The sequence below is a fragment of the Tiliqua scincoides genome, chromosome 6 (genome assembly GCF_035046505.1).
Source record: "Tiliqua scincoides isolate rTilSci1 chromosome 6, rTilSci1.hap2, whole genome shotgun sequence".
Lineage (NCBI taxonomy): Eukaryota > Metazoa > Chordata > Lepidosauria > Squamata > Scincidae > Tiliqua > Tiliqua scincoides.
In genome coordinates, this window is record NC_089826.1 from 18989585 (window position 1) to 19013206 (window position 23622).

Genomic DNA, 23622 nt, shown 5'->3' on the forward strand with positions numbered 1-23622 from the left:
GTCCACACTTTCCTGGGAGTAAGCCCCACTGACTATCATGGGCTTACTTCTGAGTAGACAGTCAATGGCTGGGGCTCTACCATCCTGTCCACACTTTCCTGGGAGTAAGCCCACTGACCATCACGGGGCTTACTTCTCAGTAGCCAGGCACAGGCCGGGCTCTCCTGCTGCGGCGCCCCACCGAGTGCAGAGAGGCTCCAGGCGGGCAGGCCGGCCAGGCCTGAGCTCGTCCCCGCCCAGCGAGGGAACCTCCAGGCGCGGAGCCCCGCCTCTCCCCTCCCCTCCCCCTGCCGGCTGGGCGACGGCAGCATGGCGGCGGTGGTGGAGCCGCGCGTGTGCGAGACGGCGGGCTGCAGCAGCGAGGCCAAGCTGCAGTGCCCCACCTGCCTCAAGCTGGGCATCCAGGGCTCCTACTTCTGCTCGCAGGTCAGTGCGGCCTCGCCCCGTCTCCTCAGCCGGCCTGGCCCCACCGCAGCCGCCCTCCCGGGCGCCCCGGGCAGGTGTGGCTCAGGGCTCGCGGGTGGGGAGCGCGGGCCGGGCCGGGCCGGGCCTGCCCTCCTGCGGCCTCGTGTGCCGCTGAGTCCAGAGGCTGCGGTCCTCTCCACACTTTCCTGGGAGCAAGCCCCACTCACTATCATGGGGCTTACTTCGGAGTAGACCAGCCTAGGATGGGGCTCTGAGGCTGCAGTCCCATCCACACCTTCCTGAGAGGAAGCCCCATTCACTATCATGGGGCTTACTTCTGAGTAGACATGCATACGATTGGGCTCTCAATGTGCAGTCCTATCCACACTTACCTGGGAGTAAGCCCCATTCACTATAATGGCAATGCATAGGATTGGGCTCTGAGGCTACAGCACTCTCCACACTTTCCTGGGAGTAAGCCCCATTCACTATAATGGGACTTTCTTCTGAATAGACATGCATAGGATTGGACTCTGAGGCTACAATCTCATCCACACTTTCCTGAGACTTGGCCCCATTGACTGTATTGAGCCTTACTTCTGAGTAGGCAGGCATAGAATTGGGCTCTTAGGACCCAATCCTATCCAGCTTTCCAGCACTGATGCAGCCATGCTAGTGATGGTGGGGGTCAGCCACTGAAGCTTCCACAAGGTAAACCTCAGGGCTGCATTGCTATTGCATCAGTGCTGCAAAGTTGAATAGGATTGGGCCGTTGCTCCCCATAGAGAATTGGGCCCCTGCTCCCGACTCAGGCACTCTCTGGAGAGGATTGACTCCTAACCCCCCAGTTAGTTTGCCAAGGCACCCTATAACAGTAGTCCTTTTGGTGGTGGGATCAGGGTGACTAGGCTTCATGTCCTCTCTTTTAGCCTGGTGCCCTGGGGAAAAACTTTAATGTCCTCATTTTCCCTGTGAGTGACCCCTACGTGCAACACATAGTCTTCTTGTAATTAGTAAATTATATGTAACTTAATTTTAAATGTAATAATAAGTAATATAGTGGTTAAATTAACCCCATGAAATCCATAAATGAGTGCTTTTAGTTTTATTTTGTCATGTCCTACATTTTTCTTGAATATCCTACACTTTGGCATGTCTTGTTCTCTTTTGCTCTTATGATATCTGGTCACCCTGGCCAAGGCGTAGTGTAGTAGTAGCCCTTTTGGTGGCAGGGTAGGGTGGGCAGGCAACCTCCCTCTCCACATCACCTCCATTGCCTGTTCTGTGCGGCCCTTGAGGGTTGCTAAAAAGCCACACTTCCCCCTCCCCGCTATGAGTTTCCCAGGCTCAAGACAGTCTTCCTGTTGTAATTAGCTTGTGGAACTCCTTGCCACAGGATGTGGTGATGGTATCCAGCCTAGATGCCTTTAAAAGGGAATTGGACAGATTTCTGGAGGAAAACTTCATTACAGGTTACAAGCCATGATGGGTATGTACAGTCTGAGATTAACTGGTTGCTCATTATGAGGGCCAGGTGGGAATTTTTTTCTGTTATCTGAATTGGCCGTGGATGACAGTTTTTTTTGCCTACCCCAGACTGGCAAGGGAGGGAAGGTGTGTTCAGTAGGTTTCATGTGTTAAAATTGGTCACTTGTGTTCTGTTGTAAAAGTGGCCCAAGTTAAACCCAAGTGCAGTTTGGTTTTGTTGGAGGGGTGTCAGTGAGATGCAGGTATCTTGTGGGCTGCTGTGAGATACAGGAAGCTGGACTAGATGGGCCCTGGGCCTGATCAGCAGGGTTCTTCTTTCGTTCTTATGTTGTAGTGGCGAGGTGAAAAAGAGCTTCTTGTGGCACAGAAAGATGAAACCTTTCTACCCTGGGGCAAGATATTTATTATAACTATTGCTGCTGCTACAAGCAGGCCCTGGAAATGCTGAAGTGGTTCTCCTTTTGTGTCTCTCTCCTCTGTTTCCAAGCGCAACAGCGGTGTTATCTATTTGTTTTTTAGCTCTGTCATCAAGATTCAAAGGGTATTTGTCAGAGAGAAAAGGGTTGGGCACATGGCCGTGTTTTTCCAATCTGTCTACAAGTAATTGTTTTGGTGCTCTAGAGATGGTTTAGTTCAGTTATGTTCAATCTTGTCTGTGCCACAACCCCAATAAAGTATGAGATTGGGGATCCCACTGTTAGACTCACCCCCTCCTGGGACCCAATCTGCCCACTCCCCACACTCGTTCTGCTCTTCCAGCACTGTTCACTGTAACTAAAAATTCTTATTAAAGAGAGCAAAAAAAGTTACCATGAAGCCTGGCACTAGAGAAAGCTGTTTTAGCACAGTTGCTAAGATCCTAAGCAGGACTGGGACATAATCTCCTGGTACCTGAAGGGGCATACCAAATGCCTTCCCTTTTACCTGGTGGTACTCTAGTTCAGTGGCCTTCCACCTTTTTCATTCCTGTAAGTTGCTGCAACCCCACAACTGAGGCTGGCTTTGTGACCCCATCCGGCTTCTGACCCCAAGGTTGAAGAACACTGCTTTAGTTTATTATGAAGTGGCTTTCATGGGACTTTCTAGGGCAAGTGGTACTCAAACTTGTGGGTCACAATCCACTGGTTTGTGTAAAGGTTTCCCTGTCCCTTCAAAGACTGCAACCACTTCTGGGTTGCAAATGCAACCAGGAGGTGGTTTGTGCTAGCTTTTATCTCAACATTCCAAGCCTTGGGGAGCTCTGTGAAGGGCTGTGCAAGCCTCCCTGCACCTACTGGAGCTTGATGCATCCCTACATGAGTAAAAGTGCCCCACTTAGCGATGCAATCCTGGGGATTGTGTTACTGCCCTTGCCTCTCCCCCGCAAAGCCTTACTCAGGAGTAAATCTCCTGAAAAGTTTGATAACCACTGTTCTAGGGGGTTCTGGTTTTGTGTCATTAATAGTTTGTGCATACTGGGTTTTAGGGTTTCAGTCTCAGACAAGCCTCAGTCCTGAAATTTGTTTTAATTTTTTTGGTGCCACTGCATCCAATCCTGAAACATGTGCAATTATCTCAAAGAACAACTCTGACCATGTGTGGGGTATGTTACCTGTTCTTCATGCCTTGGGTAGCCACAACTTCCCATATAAAATTTCTATAAAGTTAGCAAGTCCAGTTGCCAGTGAGGTTTGAGTTCTGACACTTCATGCGCATTAGGAACAAAACAGTTTCTGTTCATACATTGGGGGGAGTAAAGAGCTGTACCTTTTGGTTCCAAACCCTAGAGCTGCGGTTTTCAAACTCAAAGGGAGTTTGAATTCTGCAGTAAATCTTTCCAGGGCGGGGGGGGGGAGTCTCAAGGAGTCTCAGGGAGGCAGCGGCGCGATCCCCAGGATTACGCCGCTCAGAGGGGCTGCAGGGGCTTGGTGCACTTGCCCAAGCCCCCTGTAGCCCCCCCCACCTCAGAGTGGGGCGATTACACTCCACCTCTGCAAAACAGAAAGCGGAGTGTGATCGCCCCACTCTCACTTTCCCTGACCTGAGGAACCCTGCAGGCGCTCACACCCGGCTCCTCACAGACAGGGACGGCTGCTGCAGGGACTGGAGGTTTCACCCCAGCCCCTGCAGCCGTGGAGGGAACGTGGAGCAAAAGGGAACGTGGAGCAGTCGTGCACCGCTTCCGGTTTAGCGGAGCAGGCGCGATCGCTCCACTGTCACCTTCCCTGACCCGGGGAGCCCTGCCGAAGGTTGCGCAAGGCTGCCCGCGCCCCGGGGGGGGGGCTGCAGGTGGCTTGGGCAAGTGCACCAAGCCCCTGCAGCCCCCCTGAGTGGCGCAATCCTGAGGATCGCGCCGCTGCCTCCTCTCTGCCTCCTGGCTGCCCCCAGCTCCTTAAGGGGAAAGGGACCAGTACTCTCAGGCTGGGGCGTCGTGACGCCGCAGTTTGAATACCACTGCCCTAGAGGTAAGCAATAGTATTTGCTATGTCTTGAACTCCTGCAAGGGTGGAAGGGCTAAAGGTGTAAGATTTCTGGAAATTTTGAAGCCACGGAAACACAAAGTTGCAATATATGCAGTAATTTTCATATCAAGCCTAAATATATTTTACTGCTTTAGTAGCACAAAATTTATAACTCTGCATATAAAATTGTATTATTTGACATATACATTAAATTTAAAAATATAGAAGCCTTTGTTTTGTGCTTGCATGCATAGCTGTGAATATACCTACAAGTGAGCTACAAACCACTGCACCTTAATGTCACCTTTTGTAAGAATTTAGTTTTCACCTAAACTTTCAGATTTGTTCCTCGTAGCTTTGATACCGCAATCTCAAGCAGTTTTTGCCACTCCTTTTTCTGACCTTTTTAATCCCCCACAAGAAGGGCAATAAGTTGTTTGTGTCACAATGTGTATGCCTTTGTCACAGTCATTTGAAAGGATAGGTGAAAAGTTTGACTGTATCCAAGTCAAAAGGAAAGGAGAACTGAGCTCTTCAAAGTAGAACAGAAATCACCAGAAGAATGCAAACAGCCATCCGCAAACAACAAATAACTTGTGTGCTCCTCTCATGAAGATGGCAGCATCCTATAAGTGCAGATATGTATCTTGTTGTTGAATGTTGCATTTTGTCTAGTGTGCACTGTAATTATAATTCTCCACTTCCTCAGCCTATCTTACATACAAATCTTCATACTACACAATTCCTGGCATTTTGAGGGTCTAAAACAGGGGTGTCCAAACTTTGGCAGGAGGGCCACATCATCTCTCTGACACTGTGTTGGGGGCTGGGGAAAAAAGAATTAATTTACATTTCAAATTTGAATAAATGTACATAAATGAATATATTAGAGTTGGAACTTATATGAATGAATGAAGGTCTTGCAATAACTCAAAGCTTATAAAAGACCTTGCACAAAGCAAGGCCAGCCGTTCCTTTTCTGCCACTGCTGCATCACAGATGTGAAACAACAAGCAGTGGAGGTAGCCCTTATTCCACAGCTCACATGAGAAGTCGAACAGTTGGCTGTCACACGGAGACCAGTTGCATTGGGCCAGCGGAGGGCCAGAGGCTCATTGGAGATTGGGGGCTCCCCGCGGACCGGATTGGGAGTGCTTGAGGGCCGCAGGTGGCCCCAGGGCCGGGGTTTGGGCACCCCTGGTCTAAAACAATAAAACAATCTTTATTGTTTCATTCAAAAATTTTTTTTTTTCAGAGTTACTTTCATGTTCCTGAAAAATTGAAAGTTGTGGTGGCGGGGAAACAACATTTTTCCTTTCCCCCCTGCCCCCCCAGACTTTCATATCTCTAGGAAGGATAGGGTATAAGTTTTCTAGATAGAATCTCCTATAATGTTTATCTATGTTCAAAATTGTCATCTCTTTAGAACCAACTGAACAGAACCTCTCTGGTATATTTAAGCTTGATAATTAGCTTAAACATAATATGGTGTTAGGTGTCCTATGCTTGATTTCATAGAGTTATTTATAATGCGCAGTATGGAGTTGCTGTTTTGTAAGTGACACAACTAGCTCCCTGGTTACACAAAATTTAGTCCCTTGAAGCAAAATGTCTTGGAAAGAATGTAAGCGAACCAGTTAAAAATCTGCAGATGCTTCCTTATGAGTGGCTTTTACAAATTAGGTATTATTGTTACTGTAGTAACAATTTACTTCTGAAGTGCAGAACACTGAAAAATTGGTTCAGTCCCACAAGCTCCAAGAATATGCCACTTCCATTAATAAAAAAGTTTGAAGATAAAAGGTTTGTGAAATCTCTTTTCAGATTATTGTGCCTTGTGCCTTATAACTTTGGTGAACTATCCATGTGTCCAGGAGGTATATTTTAGTTATAAATTCTTATCTTGGAGGTAAATACTAGTTTCTTAATTTCTAGATATTTAAATGTATGAGACAATTAGATCTTGGAATTGGACATGTTCTGATATCATTACAATTGTAGAACCATGTTTTAAAAGGCAAATGATGTGACCTGGAATTGCAGTTCGTGTTTCTGGATCACCCAAAACTTTTGGGAGTTTTAACAAAGCAGTATCAAATTTGTGACACATTGTGCAGCGGTTTGGTTACAGGAATCCATCTTACTTATCTAATAAAACAATTCTTTATCAAGTACATTAATCTTTCCTCCCTTAATAGGGTTAGGAAAAATGTAGTGAAGTGTATAAGACATATTACGCAGGCATTTCTTTGAGGAGGTAGATTGCATGGGCCTCTTGTCTGCTTGTGGCACACTGTGATCAAGAGCAGGAATGGGCAAGTTCAGTATTGTTAGGGGCTATTTGGGTCTCAAGCCATTTGCAGAGGCTGCAAAAATTCAGCCACCATCATGGGTGCTCTGACTTTACATGTATAAAGCACATGTGTTCAGATAATATGAAATTGTCAATGAGATCACTGCTGAGAAACAAATGTGCTTCCTGAAAGTTCAAGAGAGAACTTTCCAGAGAAAGATTTGTTTTATTGATTGCAGTTTTTCCCAGTCCTCCTTTATGCTTTTGGGAATCTCAGAGTGGCTTATATAGAAATGCCATCCAGATACTGAAAACAACTTAACCTTACTACATGTGCCTTAATAGCCTTACTGGTATCATGTGTCCTCAAACTGTTGTCCAAGTTTGACCAGAATCTTTGATCTTTTCAGAATAGACAGACGATAACAATAATATACTAAATATTATTCTAAAATATGCTGAAATATACATAGAAACGTATTATAGGTGAAATTGTAAGCTGTTTCTTAACCTTATCCTGACTAAAATTTAATAGAGCCAGGTAATATTTCATTGGCTCCACATTGACCTGTGGGTCTATACTCTTGATGACCACTTACCTGAAATGATGCGTAGAGATGACCTTTTAGTGATTTTAGAGCTTAAAGACTTGGTTCCATTTTACAATCTACCTATTGGCCTCATTGCCTTCAGCTGAACAAAGACTGTGTTCGAAAATGCTGTATATACATTCTGAAAAGAGAGGGTACAATAATGTCTCCCATGATGCTACTCCCTATAGTGCTGATTTGTTATGGTGTTGTGATTGAGAGCTGTTACAACCAATGGCAGCACTCCATTCTGGGTAACACAGGACCAGCAGCAGTTTCCTACCACATCGTAACAATGTCTCCTTCGACGCTGTTTCACATAGTGCTTGGTATTCTGGTAACATTTTATTCACATTATTCACTCTAAATCAGAGTTTATAGTAGTGTTTTTGGGGTATTAGAATTCAGAATATTTAAATAATATTTCAGAATATTGCCTTGTTGAAGTGCAAGTTTTTCTGATGATTCCAAATAAGAAGAATAAATTTCTTGCCAGTTTGAAGATTATAGTTGGACCTAAAGTAGAGAACTGAAAGCTGTGGTAGAAAGTTAAGTGATCCTCTTAAAGCAAATAGATGGAATTCTAAAAATATCCATGTGTGGTTTTTTTGGCTTGCATCTAAGGCACAAACCATAAAAACCACGCATAGATATTTTTAGTTGGTATTAGTTTCTAAGCGGAGCAATGAGAAACTGTCTAGTGATGCTTTTTCTAGAGCATGCACACTTCTGGTTGTTGGAGAACTGGTATCAGTCCATTAATGAGTGATGTTGATTGTATCTTGATATGGAAACATGTCATATGCTGAAGATGGCAGAATCCATTTGATGTGTTTAGGAATTAGGTTTAAGTGAACAATGCCATTAAAGCCATATTCCAACTCTTCACATAGTGTTCGTAATTGGAAGTTTTCTCTTTTAGTAGGTAAGAGACATAGTCTCCAGGTAGATACAGAAACACTTTAAAGGATATTTTCTGATGTGGACTTTCGTGGGCAATAGATGCAAGGAATTGCTCTACCTGAAACAAAGCATCTAGATTAGTGATTTTCAACCTTTTTCATCTCACGACACACTGATAAGGTGCTAAAATTGTCAAGGCACACCATCAATATTTTATAATTGACAAGGCACACCATGCTGTGTTGGGGGACTCACATCCCCTAATGGCCCTACGAATAAAGGACCTTACCCCAAACTCCCATGGCACACCTCTGGATTTGCTTGTGGCACACCAATGTGCCATGGCATAGTGGTTGAAAATCACTGATCTAGATAATGCAGTGGGACATAAACTACAGTATAATGTTTTTATAGTAGGTGAGGCATGAGTGTGACAAAAATATGGAAAGAGAACTTAAGTAACTGATTTTAGAGTCCCATGCAAAGATGGCTATGTGGATTCACAGGCAAGTACTGTACACGTTTGCTGTTTTTGAGGATGATTGAAGAAGGAAGAAAAGTCTTTGGCAGTCTTGCACCTTGATTCCTAATACCTTTTCTTGGAAGTATAGCTCTGTTGGCTTCAAGTGTATTGGGCAGTTACAGGATTGGGCTGCACTTCAGCCCAGATTCAAGTGTTATGATTCACTTAATTAAATCTGATGACTAATGACAGAAGAGAAAATGTCTGGATAAAAAACTTGTCACACCTGTCTTAAGGTGGCCCCCAAGACTCCTGACCAAAGATTAAAATTAAGCTTCCAAAAACTTGTGTGTGTTCCCTCAGTGCCAGCGCATTTTAAGTGAAGCTGGGTTTTATTCCCCTTTCTGACAACAGTGCTAATTTGAAGGCAGTACAATCTTCAGTTTGAACTGAAGTAAGTTATAGTTTGAAGAAAACCTGTACCTACTGTCCCCCTTACAGGACATATTTCAAACGAGCAGATTTGCATTAACCACATAAAAACAGCCTTTTCAAGATGTTATTAACTTTTTATCTTTCTTTTTCTTTATTTAGGAATGTTTTAAGGGAAGCTGGGCTACTCACAAGCTGCTACACAAGAAAGCAAGTAAGCAGATGGTTTCTCTTGTTCGACTTGACATTTAAATGTATTGATAGTAACCTCAGGCCTTTGTGAAAATGGGTTTCATTGTATTAGGCCAGCCATTTTCAAACCTTTTCAGCTCACAGCACACTGACAAGGCACTAAAGTTGTCAAGGTACACTACTAGTTTTTAATTACATTGAATTTATTATGTTACAATTAATTTAATTGATATAACTATTGATATAAAGCAGTATGTAAATACTATTATTTACATAATAATATTATGTATATGTATTAATAATAATAATAATAATAATAATAATAATAACTAATGCAATTATATCATTACATGACAATTAAAGAAATTCACAAGAAGCTTGGAGAGGGAAATGTATATAGTTTCTGGAAAGGAGGAATAATGTTTTGAAGTAGGGTGATCAAATTGTTATCAGAAGTGCCAGAAAGTATTGGCAAAGAGAGGTCAGACTGAGCACATACTGGAGAAATGCATGGTGAGGGGCAGTGAGGAGATGTGACTGAAATAAGTGTAGGATCCAACTGGAGAGGGAGGAAGTGAGAGAATGTGAGGCAACTGGTTCTGGACTTTAGAAGGTGGAGGAGCAAGGGGAGGGGCAGTAAGAGGTGTTAACTGCAATTATGAAATTGGGGGGAATGTGTGTGTGGGAATGGCCTGCTCATGTATTCGAGAAAAAGAGTGTAAACAAGAGCCCAAACCTCTGCATGTCTACTCAGAAGTAAGTCTCATTATAGTCAATGGGACTTACTCCTTGATAAGTGTTGATAGGATTGCAACCCAACATCCTGACTGAAAAAGCCCAAAAGTGCCTCGTCAGTGGAAGCAATGCAGGGTAGATCACTTTGGAGCTCACTTGCTCTGTACCTGCCTCCTGCCTTCTGGCTTGCTTCACTCTCACTCCCTTCACAGTTCCTGCCTGCCCGCCTGGAGTGCTGCTCTTCCAAGAGTTCCTCCAGGCATTTCTGGCTGTCCAATCAGTGCATGCGGGGCAGACATGAGCAACAGCAGGAGCTTTGAAGCCCCTTCACAGTCTGCTCCTTTTTCTTCTGCTACCGCACAAGGCTCTAAGCGACTGTTTCTCTCCCACGTGTGCACAGCTGCTGCCTACTCCTCTGGCCCCGCGGCACACCTGAGGCAGCCTCTCAGCATACTGATTGAAAACCGCTACACTAGGCTGTTGCAGTCCAAATCTATAGTTCTGCCTTAGTTCTTGAGATGATAAACCTGGGTCTTGGCTGTACCACTTTAGACTATAGATATGTATCTATATGTGACAATGTGATCCTCTTTGAGTAGAAACCTAGATGTTAGGGGAGATGTTCTAGCCTGGCCCCAGTCTTCAAAATGCTAATTTTTCTTGGATTCAAGGAATATTTTTGTGTAGAGAGCATTCACTCACATCTGAGCCTCAACCTGTAGTGATGGTACTGTCCAGTTGCAAGTTTGATGTCCCAGTACCCTCTCCAAAATGGTTCTGTTTGGTTTCAGTGGAAAGTGACTCTTATTCAGAATTGTGGGCATCTGACTTAAATAGCCTCTCTCCTGCAGTGCATCAGAACTGTTTCTAAATATTTGGGGAGCAGGGTTAGCATAAGAAACAGTGTGTAGGGTAGCACAAGGAAACTCTTTTTTAAATTCTTAAAAAAGGTGAAAAGCCTAGCACCCTTTGTCTTCTAAAGGAGAGAGGAAAACATGCATGTTCACTCTCACTGTCTCTTGCATGTGTACACGTACTCTTATAGAATTGTATTTTTTTCAAATTCTTTCTCACAGAGAGTATTCTGCTTTTTGGTGTAGATGAGTTGGGTGTCACATTCTTTTGCTTTTCAGAGGATGAAAAAGCTAAGCGAGAAGTTTCTGCCTGGACTGTAGATGGTGACATTAACACAGATCCCTGGGCTGGATATCGTTATACTGGTAAACTGAGGCCGCATTATCCACTTGTAAGTAACTGAAATAATTGAAATGATGTCTCATTTTTAAGTTCTTCCAGCAGCCCAACCACAGCAAAGAAATTCCATTGTGATTGTGCCATTCTGCATTCCAGCTGCAGAAATTGATTGTGTAAATATATTTTGCAAGATGCCTCTGGATCTGCACAGATCCTACCCATCTTGATTGCCACATCTTCTTGGGTAGCATGTAGCAGAAAACTTCAAATAATGATAACAAATTGCAAGATAAAATTAGAAGACTATAAAACAGTACTCCTGAAAAAGAACAAAGGATAGTGGGGGCCAAATCCACCTTAGCTGGGTATTTCTTGTTTTAATAGGCTATAGCCCTGGCCCCAGGCTATATTGAATCCTATCCAATTCTCCAGTGCCAGTTCAACCGTGCACGCATCGGGGGGGGGGGAGGACTGTCATGGGGGCCTCCTCAAGGTAAGGAAATGTTTGTTCTTTTACCTCTGGATTTCATTGTGGCTACATCAGTGCTGGAAAGTTGGTTAGAATTGGGCCTTCAGTTTCACACACAGCCAATAAGTGTTTTTCAACTGGAAAATACTGAGCATATGATCCTATATTGTCTCTGAGTGAGGGACTTGACTTTTGTCTTGATGTGTAGAAACTGGTAACAACATTTGGTAGAGAGATTCCATCCTGTTGAAGTAAGGGAGAGTGGGGCCTCAATATCTGAAGAAACTCTTGGCAAAAAAGAATTACCTGCTGTAATATATATCAGCAGTCTCCAAGCATGGTGGGAAAGCACGGTGTCCCCGACGCCATCAGCACTTACTGTTCCACTGGGGAGTCTTCCTTCCCCGACGCTGATCACCCTTCAAACTGTGCTCCAGCTGTCTGCATCTGCCTGGAAATCTGGACGCAGTAGCTGCTGGGGCGACAGAACCCAGAAGTGGCAGGCTGGAGTGCAGTTTGGGGGAGATTGGTAGTGGGGAAGGCATGTTCCCCCGAAGAAGGTAAATGCCATTCACATGGGAGAGGGAAAAGGCAGGGTGCTGGATCTGGCCTGCAGGAGAGCCCTGATATATATTTGATGAAAAGAACAAAGAATGTATTATCAAATGTGGATTTTCCAAGAGTGTTGTATTGTTTTTTTTGCTGGAAATAAATGGGAAAGAATTTACCAAGGGGTTTGATGATTTAGAAATTGCACTAAACCTTTTTTGCTCGCATCAAACATTGTTTTTAGAATCAAAATCAAAATTTGAGTTTCCAAATATGCAGGCAAGCCATGTTTTAGAAATGTGTATGTCTGCCTTCATTCTCTGTCTTTTCAGTCAGCTGATTTAGTGCAGTTTGCTTTCATCTTCCATCTACTCAGCCCTCCCTTTTTGTGGGCAGGGACTTCTAGAGGTGGGATAATGAGTGACAGGACCATTGCATCCTGGACAACTGTGTCCCTGTCAAATGCATCCTGGTATTGGACATTTGCATCCTGGACATTTTTGCCTCCATATATGTATATCTATATTAGATATACTTTTTATTTTTAAATTGCAAAGGGCTAGGGCTGGGATAAGATGCTTAGGATGTATAACATGGGGTTTATTGCCCAGTTGTAGTGGGATGCAAATTACCAGGTTCTCCCTCCCCCCAAAAGATGCAAATGTCCAGGATTGCCAGTGACTGGAACACATTTGACCAGGATGCAAATACCCTAATACTGGAATATGGCTGTAACTACAGTTTGTTGTCCATATATTTTGTTATGCCAGGCCAGATTTAGTAGCAACTGTGACTAACACCTTCAGATCATGGTCTCTGATTCCTGTTATCATGCCAAATCATAGTTAACTTCCTTTAATCATGATTTGGAGTGATGCCTTCATTAAGGCAGTGTCTAATCATGGTGGGAACCGATCAATAAATATAAACAAGACTGTTGTGAAGATGGTCTGGAAGGAGCTTTTTTTTAAACTAAGTTTTTTACAGCCCAATTCTAACCTGTGCTGGCAGGCTGCAGTGGTCTGCACTGTATCCAGCACAGGTTAGTTGCAGGCTGAAGGTTACCTCAGGGCAAGGAGATACAGCACGTTTGTGATACTAAGGAGCCAGCGCAGGGGGCCTGCACCAGCTCGAGTTGCATTAGGATTGTGCACTTAGTATACCTGGTAACTAAGTTTACAGTCTTCGGATGCTCTTTGCTTATTGCTTGCCTGGAACGTTAAGTTGCAGCCATGAACTGGAGCATTAGGTGTGAAAGTTGTACCATCTCCTGTCTGGTTTTGTAAATGTTATATATTTCATATGAAGACATTTGTTTTTAAACTATTATTGTTCAGGTTGGATAGGCTAGAAATAGAAATGTTTAAATAAACGCATCTTAACTTCAATTGTGTTTTATTTAGATGCCAACAAGGCCTGTGCCAAGTTACATTCAAAGACCAGATTATGCAGATCATCCCTTAGGTAATTGTATACCTAGTGCAACTTCCCATTTTTTAAGATTCTATTGAGCTATATTAACTGTTTTCGTTCATAATGGATTTAGTCTGTCTGGGTGGAACAAATAGTTGGTGTGTTGAGCAGCTTTTTAGTGATAGTTCTTTAGAAAATAAGATGGTTAAAAGTATTAAATAATAATTCCTAGTTAGAAGTTCCAACACAGTTGTTGGGTCTTCAAAATGCACCTAACATTGGGTATGTGTCACTTCTGGGAACCAAGTTCAAAGTTTCAACCACAGTCTACTAGAGCTTTCTCTGTAGAGCTTTCTAGAGTTTTCTCAGTAGCCTTTGGTGGGGGACCAGAAGTGGGCTATGTCAGAATGCCAGATGCAAGGGAGGGCACCAGGATGCAGGTCTCTTGCTGTCTTGTGTGCTCCCTGGGGCATTTGGTGGGCCACTGTGAGATACAGGAAGCTGGTCTAGATGGGCCTATGGCCTGATCCAGCAGGGATGTTCTTAGCAGTGGTTTCCAAACTGATGGATCACGATCCTCCAGCCAAGGAAGCACTTGTCCTTAAAGAGGCAAGGAGGAGCAAAAGCATCAACGGGATCCCCAGGATCATGCTGCTACCGAAGATGGTTGGGGGGTGTTTCACTTACCTGCGGCCAGTGTTGCAGTCCTGGGGGGTCTAGGAAGTCCTCTGCAGGGCTCCCCTTTCCTGCAAATGTCTAAAAAAAGAAAAAAATGGGCACTTCCAGTTTTCACAATGAAACAGCAAGTGCTCGTTTTAATTTTTTTAAAGACTTTTGCAGGCAAGAGGAACCCTGCAGAGGGCTCCCCAGACCCCCAGGACTGCAGCATTGGCTGCAGGTAAGTGAAAATACCCCCTCCTATCCCCGGCAGTAGGTGATCCTGGGGATTGTGTTGCTTCCTTCCCCCACACATAATTTGGGAAGCACTGTATGAGAAATCTTTCAAATATTTTATTTCTGTATAAGAAAAAATAAGTCCAAAATGGAAATTATGATCTAATGCCAGCATGATGGACTAATAATACCATCAAAGGATCACTTAAATTGGCCCCTTTTTACAAGTGGAATGCAAATAAGGTTTGTGCCAATGAAAACTTGAGAAAATAGTTTTTCATTTTGCCAGTTCTGTCCATTGTATTGAAAGCCCCACACTATTGCTGCATGAAATACTACTATGACTGATGATAGTCCTATTTTAAAAAATGTTAGTTTTGTGTTGAAAAGTTATTTCAACAGTGTTGGATGTTACCAGAGATTATGGGACATAGGTAGTGTGTATTTTTAACTTAAATGTGTTTAATATGGTTTGTTTACTTTTAGGTATGTCTGAATCGGAACAGGCCCTTAAAGGAACTTCTCAGATAAAGATTCTTTCATCCGAAGATATAGAAGGAATGAGAGTAGTGTGTAGGGTAAGTCAGTGTTACAATAAATTGTGATACACTTAAATCTAAGAGAAATAACATAAATCCCAAAGATGTGCATCTCAACAGAAATCTACATACTTGGATGACAGTCTGTATGAAAATCATGAATCATACAAGGTCAGTTATACTGTGAAAAGTGTCCCTGTTTTTGTATGCTTTGGTTCTACTGTGACCAAGGGCCTTTCTAGATGATCTGTCAGTATGCCTCAAAATTTTTATTTGTTGCAATATAGTCCTTGAAGTTTCAGTAAAAGGCTATCCTGTAATATCCAGTTAATGTGTAATGGATGTAGGGGTGCTCCCTGAGGCATAAGAACATAAGAACATAAGAACAGCCCCACTGGATCAGGCCATAGGCCCATCTAGTCCAGCTTCCTGTATCTCACAGCGGCCCACCAAATGCCCCAGGGAGCACACCAGATAACAAGAGACCTCATCCTGGTGCTCTCCCCTACATCTGGCATTCTGACTTAACCCATTCCTAAAATCAGGAGGTTGCGCATACACATCATGGCTTGTACCCCATAATGGATTTTTCCTCCAGAAACTCGTCCAATCCCCTTTTAAAGGCGTCTAGGCTAGACGCCAGCACCACATCCTGTGGCAAGGAGTTCCACAGACCGACCACGCGCTGAGTAAAGAAATATTTTCTTTTGTCTGTCCTAACCCGCCCAACACTCAATTTTAGTGGATGTCCCCTGGTTCTGGTATTATGTGAGAGTGTAAAGAGCATCTCCCTATGCACTCTGTCCATCCCCTGCATAATTTTGTATGTCTCAATCATGTCCCCCCTCAAGCGTCTCTTTTCTAGGCTGAAGAGGCCCAAACGCCGTAGCCTTTCCTCATAAGGAAGGTGCCCCAGCCCCGTAATCATCTTAGTCGCTCTCTTTTGCACCTTTTCCATTTCCACTATGTCTTTTTTGAGATGCGGCGACCAGAACTGGACACAATACTCCAGGTGTGGCCTTACCATAGATTTGTACAACGGCATTATAATACTAACCGTTTTGTTCTCAATACCCTTCCTAATGATCCCAAGCATAGAATTGGCCTTCTTCACTGCTGCCGCACATTGGGTCGACACTTTCATCGACCTGTCCACCACCACCCCAAGATCTCTCTCCTGATCTGTCACAGACAGCTCAGAACCCATCAGCCTATATGTGAAGTTTTGATTTTTTGCCCCAATGTGCATGACTTTACACTTACTGACATTGAAGCGCATCTGCCATTTTGCTGCCCATTCTGCCAGTCTGGAGAGATCCTTCTGGAGCTCCTCACAATCACTTCTGGTCTTTACCACTCGGAAAAGTTTGGTGTCATCTGCAAACTTAGCCACTTCACTGCTCAACCCTGTCTCCAGGTCATTTATGAAGAGGTTGAAAAGCACCGGTCCCAGGACAGATCCTTGGGGCACACCGCTTTTCACCTCTCTCCATTGTGAAAATTGCCCATTGACACCCACTCTCTGCTTCCTGGCCTCCAACCAGTTCTCAATCCACGAGAGGACCTGTCCTCTAATTCCCTGACTGTGGAGTTTTTTCAGTAACCTTTGGTGAGGGACCGTGTCAAACGCCTTCTGAAAGTCCAGATATATAATGTCCACGGGTTCTCCCGCATCCACATGCCTGTTGACCTTTTCAAAGAATTCTATAAGGTTTGTGAGGCAAGACTTACCCTTACAGAAGCCATGCTGACTCTCCCTCAGCAAGGCCTGTTCGTCTATGTGTTTTGAGATCCTATCTTTGATGAGGCATTCCACCATCTTACCCGGTATAGATGTTAGGCTGACCGGCCTATAGTTTCCCGGGTCCCCCCTCTTTCCCTTTTTAAAAATAGGCGTGACATTTGCTATCCTCCAATCTTCTGGCACCGTGGCCGTTTTGAGGGACAAGTTGCATACCTTAGTCAAGAGATCTGCAACTTCATTCTTCAATTCCTTAATAACCCTTGGGTGTATGCCATCAGGGCCCGGTGACTTATTGATCTTTAATTTATCAATGAGGTCTGAAACATCTTCTCTTTTAACCTCTATCTGACTTAACTCCTCGGTTAGAAGGGGCCGTTCGGGCAGCGGTATCTGCCCGAGGTCTTCTGCCGTGAAGACAGATGCAAAGAACTCATTTAATTTCTCTGCCATCTCTAAGTCTCCTTTTATCTCCCCTTTCCCTCCCTCACCATCCAGAGGGCCAACCGCTTCTCTGGCGGGTTTCCTGCTTCTAACATATTTGAAGAAGCTTTTATTATTCCCCTTAATGTTGCTGGCCATGCGTTCCTCATAGTCTCGCTTGGCCTCCCCTATCACCTTCTTACATTTCTTTTGCCACAGTTTATGTTCCTTTTTATTCTCTTCATTAGGGCAAGACTTCCATTTACGGAAGGAAGCTTCCTTGCCCTTCACAGCCTCTCTAACTTGGCTGGTTAGCCATGCGGGCACTCTCCTGGATTTAGTGGAACCCTTCTTTCTTTGCGGTATACACCTCTGCTGGGCCTCTATTACTGTTGTTTTAAGCAGCCTCCATGCACTCTGGAGAGACTGGACTCTTTTTACCCTCCCTTTCAGCCTCCTTCTAACCAGCCTCCTCATTTGAGGGAAGTCCGCCCGTCGGAAGTCAAGGGTTTTTGTTAGAGATTTGCCTGGTATTCCTCCCCCAACGTGCACGTCAAAACGGATCGCAGCATGATCACTGTTCCCCAATGGCTCAGTAACGTTTACATCTCTAACCAGGTCCTGCGTACCGCACAAAATTAAATCCAGAGTCACCTGTCCTCTGGTGGGCTCCGTGACTAGCTGATCTAAGCCACAGTCATTTAGCACGTCAAGAAATCCGGTTTCCTTATCGTGACCAGAACACAAATTGACCCAGTCAATATGAGGATAATTGAAGTCCCCCATGATTACAACCCTGTCCTTCCTTGTCACCTCCCTGATCTGTTTCCTCATTTCAAGGTCCCCATCAGATTTCTGGTCTGGAGGGCGATAGCACACCCCCAGTATTACATCGCTGCTCAAGCCTGGTAATTTAACCCACAGAGATTCTACGGTGGAGTCGGACCCACCTTCAATCTCTACTTTGCTGGATTCTATCCCTTCCTTAACATAAAGGGCCACCCCACCTCCAACACGCCCCTGCCTGTCCCTCCTGTAGAGTTTATAGCCCGGGATTGCGGTATCCCACTGATTCTCCGCATTCCACCAGGTTTCCGTTATGCCCACTATGTCAATATTTTCCCTTGTCACCAGACATTCTAGTTCTCCCACCTTTGCTCGTAGACTTCGGGCATTCGCATAAAAGCAATTATACACGGAATGCCCCAGGATGGGCTGCTTATTCGCTCCTTTGTCCCCGCATCCTCTCATTGTGCCAAACTGTCTATCACATCCCATCTCCCTACCTTTCCCAATTTCTTCTCCTACCCTGCCTTTGTCTTGTTGTTCTCTAACCTCCCCATCCTCATCCCATAGGGATGAGGAGTCCCGAACCGGATGCCCCTCGGCTCCTGTCGGCCTTCCCCCAGGGATCAGTTTAAAAGCTGCTCTGCCACCTTTTTAATGTTATGTGCCAGCAGTCTGGTTCCATTCTGGTTCAAATGGAGCCCGTCCCTCTTGTACAGGCCCCGCTTGTCCCAAAACGTTCCCCAGTGCCTAACGAATCTAAACCCCTCCTCCCTACACCACCGTCTCATCCACGCATTGAGACCCCTGATCTCCGCCTGCCTAGCTGGCCCTGCACGTGGAACAGGTAGCACTTCAGAGAACGCTACCTTTGAGGTCCTGGCTTTCAGCTTCCTGCCTAAAAGCCTAAATTTGGCCTCCAGGACCTCCCAGCTACACTTGCCCACGTCGTTGGTGCCGACATGCACCACAGCCGCTACCTCTCCCCCAGCACTGTCTACCAGCCTGTCTAGACGAGAAGTGATGTCCGCAACCTTCGCACCAGGCAGGCAAGTCACCATGCGGTCCTCACATCCATCGCAAACCCCCCTCTCTATGTTTCTAATAATCGAATCCCCCACTACAAGAAGCCCCCGACCCCCCTCCCGCCGAGGAGTATCCCGAGTGCGCTCGGATACGGGCCCATCCCCTGGAGAAGGGATCCCCCCTAGGGGATTGTTTCCCTCCTCTCCAGGATGACGTCCTCCAGTCCCGAGACTTCCCACCTGGGCAGCCGAGGAGCTGCACGCCTGAGGTTGGGACGAAGCCTGATCGTCCCCAGAAGTCTCCCCACGGTCCTCCTCTGGCTGCCTGCGCTTCTCCAGGTCGGCCACCAAGGCTTCAAGGGAGCGGACGCGTTCCCTGAGAGCCTGGAGCTCCTTGCACCGAGGACACACCCATGACTTATGCCCCAGAGGCATATAATCATACATGTGGCACTCAATGCAGAACACTGGATAGCCCCCACCCTGCTGCTGGCATCTGGTGGGCCACTGTGAGATATGAGAAGCTGGACTAGATGGGCCTCTGGACTGATCCAGCAAGGCGCTTTTTATGTTCTAAATTCTGCTATGAGGGTGAGGAAGGGGGGGTAGAGTTGTGACATCCTAACACGGAGCAACATAGGTATTGTCCAGTAGGGATCCTCAATACTCATGCTTCCATTGTGCATATAGCACTTGCAATAGTTAAGGGTTTACCAACAGAAATGCATTTTTCAAGTGATTAAAATATCAGCAGAAGTGCTGTCCTGTAGTTCAGGGATCCTTGTCAACTTATGAGCATCATATTTGTTGCAGAATGAAAGGCCGTCCACGTCAAATTAGCTATTTTATTAATTTTGATTCTTGTAGAATAATACTGCAAATGACCTTCATGCCCTTGTGATGTACAGCACTGTAATTGGGGAAAAGAATGCCTGTCATGATGTCAGCATGCTGAACTGATCCACGATTACAAGCATAACCATGTCAACTTCAGGCATGCATGTTAATTCCTTCCTATATGAGAAGTTTTTGTCACTCATATAAGGAGTATCTTGCATGAGGATTTCAGAGAAATAAACTCATAGTATATGAAATTATCTATAGAAGTATAGAACTTTAAAAAAAAAAAAAGTTGACTTGGTAGGAATACCGTAGTGTTAACTGACCACTGAGGAAGCATAAGATGTTCTTGGTAATAATCTAATTTCTCGAATGTAACTAGTCTTTAGGCCTAGAACAACTTTATCTGATAAACTGTTATAATAACAAAACCCTGCCATATGCACTTTAATGTGTCTATCCAGCTGTCTGCATTTTTTTTTTTTTTTTTGGAAACTAAATAGTTGTTTTGCTGCTAATGAAACATTAAGAAAGCTATATTGGTTTCAAGCGACTGTTTTGTCTTTGGTACCTGGAGCAGTTTAGTTCTTTCTAGGGGCATAGCTTTGTATAGCATCATATGTTGATTGTAGGTGAAGCAAGGCATGGAAGGTGGGATTTTGTTGTCTGACCAAGTTGGCCATTCTTGTGCAATCTGATTGAAGTTTCAGCAATTTTGTCTCCTTGTTCAGACCACTCCAAGTTTGCAAGATATCATCTGCTTAGACTGTATTTGCTTCTTGATGGGTAACTAACTTTTCCTTTATTTCTTTATTTTGCAGCTTGCTAGAGAAGTATTAGATGTTGCTGCCATGATGGTGAAGCCAGGTGTAACAACTGAGGAAATAGACCATGCTGTTCACCTAGTAAGGAAACTTCTCTGCAGTTCTGAATCTTTGTTGTTGTATCTTTAATGCATTAACAGTATATTTGATAATTGCATATCTTACTGTTTTTTATTATATGCAAGCATGTCTGTAGCCTGTGAAAAATGTGTTTCTAAGAGTGCCACAGATTCCCTGAGAGTCTCCCAGGTCATCTGCTTGCATACTTTTTACCTGTGATTCTTCCTTGATGTGCCTTATCTAGTTTTAACTAGCGCTGAAAATTTACTTCCTTGCTGACCTTCTTACCCGCAAGGCTTGGTCATAAGCAGTGCATGTGAGAACACAAGATACAACAATGTTCTGCTGCCCCACGCCACTCTGCTACTCGTGCCAACTATTTTTAGAGGCTGTTAAGCATTCAAATGCCAAGCCCATTTAACTGTCTTTATTCTTCCAATGAAAATCGTTCTTATAGAAATTGCTGTGCTATTTCAGAACTACATAGTTCAGCATTAAGCCATTTCTGCCCAATGCTGCATATGCGCAAAAGGGATCAAATGTGGGCTGGACAGAAATGGGTTAAGTTGTTTTGCAAATATGGGAGAACTCAAAAGCAAAGCAAACTGTTTCTTATATGGTGACTATAACACTATTTTTAAAGCACTTTTTGCGTGCTTAGTCATCATATACACTATGCCTGTAATCCTTACAATTCTGAGAGATCAGTTTCTTTTCCATTTTTAAAATTTATTATAAGTCTGAGGGGAAAACTAAATCACATTTGTGCAGAAATAAAGGAAAGTCCAGTTGGACTGGTCATTTATCAGGTCATAAAAAAAGAACCATCTCCCATCTCTGTACAATATAAACTTTTCAAACTTCCTTGTCTATTTTTCTGTCTGTAGTAGTATTGTCCCTAGCAGGGATTATCATTATTGTTATTGTATGAGAGATTTGGGTATGTTCCAAAGTGGACGTGTGAACCAAGGACTTTTGTGGTTCACTGCTTAGTGCCTTAACCATTTTGCTACAGTAGCTGTTAACAGCCTGTGGTATGCACTCTCATTGAAACCTGTGAGACTTGGGAACGTTATGTGGATATGTGTGAGGTTTGTGTGACTAGGATAGCTGTTTGCATAAGATAAGGTAACAAGCTGTTCTGTTTAACAAAACTCTTCAGATAAGAATTTTGTGCAGTCCAAATGCTTAAATATACCACCAAAAGAATTCAGGAAAAGGATCCCAGTCTGATCCTAAATATGTTCATTGAGACATGAGTACAGTTAATTCCACTGTATTGAAAATTATGCTTAAGATTGCTGCCTTTCTTGAGACTATTCTATTTTAGACTAATATGAATATTTAAAAATGTATTTCAGGCTTGCATTGCCAGAAATTGCTATCCTTCCCCGCTGAATTATTATAATTTTCCTAAGTCTTGCTGTACGTCAGTAAATGAAGTGATCTGCCATGGAATTCCAGACAGTCGGCGCTTACAAGAGGGTGATATTGTTAATGGTAGGAATGGAAAAAAGATATATATATTTAGGATCCTCCTAAAACAATGGTGATAGAGGGCGATCCGTACTGAAGAGAATTTTTAAATAAATACTTTATTTTACATTTAATTTTCTTGCATTTACCAAGCTCTGTTTAATCATTGGGGAAATGGATTGCTCTTGAAGTTTTCTTAAAATTCTGTTGGGGAAACTCACAGCCCAATCCTTTGCTCCCAGTGTCTAGGGCTGCAGCGGCACTAAAAATGGCTGCCACTGCATCCTGTGTGCTCTGCAGGCAGTGCTGGCGGCTCCTCGAGAGAAGGGGACTTTGCTCAATTCTGTGTCGACCCAAGGGGTCTGTGTTGGGCTGGTGGCCCGAAATGGAGGGTTAGGATCTGGTGGAGCAAGACTCCACTGATCCTGCCTCTCTCCCACCCCATTCTCTCCTCATGGCATGCCTCCTCCCCGCCTTCTCCTCACCCTCCGCCTGCCTCCCCCTGCCCTGGAACGCCTCATCCATGCCTCCCCCACGCCCCCACCTACCTCTCCGCTGTCCAGTGGTCTGTGCGACCACCGTGTGGTGCTCACCTGGCACCAGCCCAGCGCTGGGCTAGCACCGAAGCTCCACTGGCACCAGGGCCCACAAACATGCTTTATGGCACGTTTGCAACAGTGCGTGCCGGTGGTGAGCCAGCACACACTGTATAGGATTGGGCCCACAGACTTTAAGATTAATTCTTTTTCTTGGCTAGTTGTGTATGAACTGCAGCTGTAATCTTCCCCACCTTTCAGCTGCAAACTTTTGTCATTGTACAAAATGAATACTCTCTACTGCAGTGGTTCTCGCACATTTAGCGCTAGGACCCACTTTTTAGAATGAGAATCTGTCAGGACCCAGCAGAAGTGATTTCATGACCAGAAGTGAGGAAAATTTTTAACAATCCTAGGCTGCAATCCTTTAACACTTACCCAGGAGTAAGTCCCATTGACTATCCTTGTTAAAAGAATACACATAGTAAGTTATTGGCTTGTGATCCACCTATTGGGTCCAGACCCACAGTTTGAGAAACACTACTGCATTCACATTTCAGCAGATTCTCTGCCCCTTCTAAGTTGAAAAGTTAACTTTTTTAGTATTGTAGGATGTATATTTAGATTGTTAATATTTCTCTTACTACTTCACATATGCAAATCATTAACAAGCCTAGGGAGTTTGCTCAATTAGCTCATTACCGCCTTGCAAGCAACCGATCACTGTTTTCGGTGCAGGACTAAAAAGTAATGCTGGTAAAGTAACTCACATTGCTCCTATGCTAAAAGGCTTCTGTGTCTGGGATCCAAAGAACTTTAAACTAGTGTGTGCTCTAGTGCAGTGGTTCCCAAATCTTTTAGAGGCCCTAAAGGCTGTTGCCTAATGTATAAATGCCAAGGGGTGTGGCTAT

At 44.2% G+C, this 23622-nt stretch overlaps 1 protein-coding gene across 1 annotated transcript in view; it reads left to right on the top strand.

Annotated features, from left to right (window-relative positions):
• Positions 1–297: 297 nt before the first annotated feature.
• The window catches only part of METAP1 (methionyl aminopeptidase 1), a 29813-nt gene continuing 6488 nt past the window's right edge, over positions 298–23622 (top strand). Inside the window, exons 1-7 of the mRNA XM_066632676.1 lie at positions 298–426; positions 9178–9229; positions 11076–11188; positions 13558–13618; positions 14948–15039; positions 20637–20720; positions 22061–22199. Of these exons, the coding sequence (XP_066488773.1) occupies positions 310–426; positions 9178–9229; positions 11076–11188; positions 13558–13618; positions 14948–15039; positions 20637–20720; positions 22061–22199 (658 nt within the window). The 5' untranslated portion in view covers positions 298–309. The remainder of the gene's footprint in view (positions 427–9177; positions 9230–11075; positions 11189–13557; positions 13619–14947; positions 15040–20636; positions 20721–22060; positions 22200–23622) is intronic.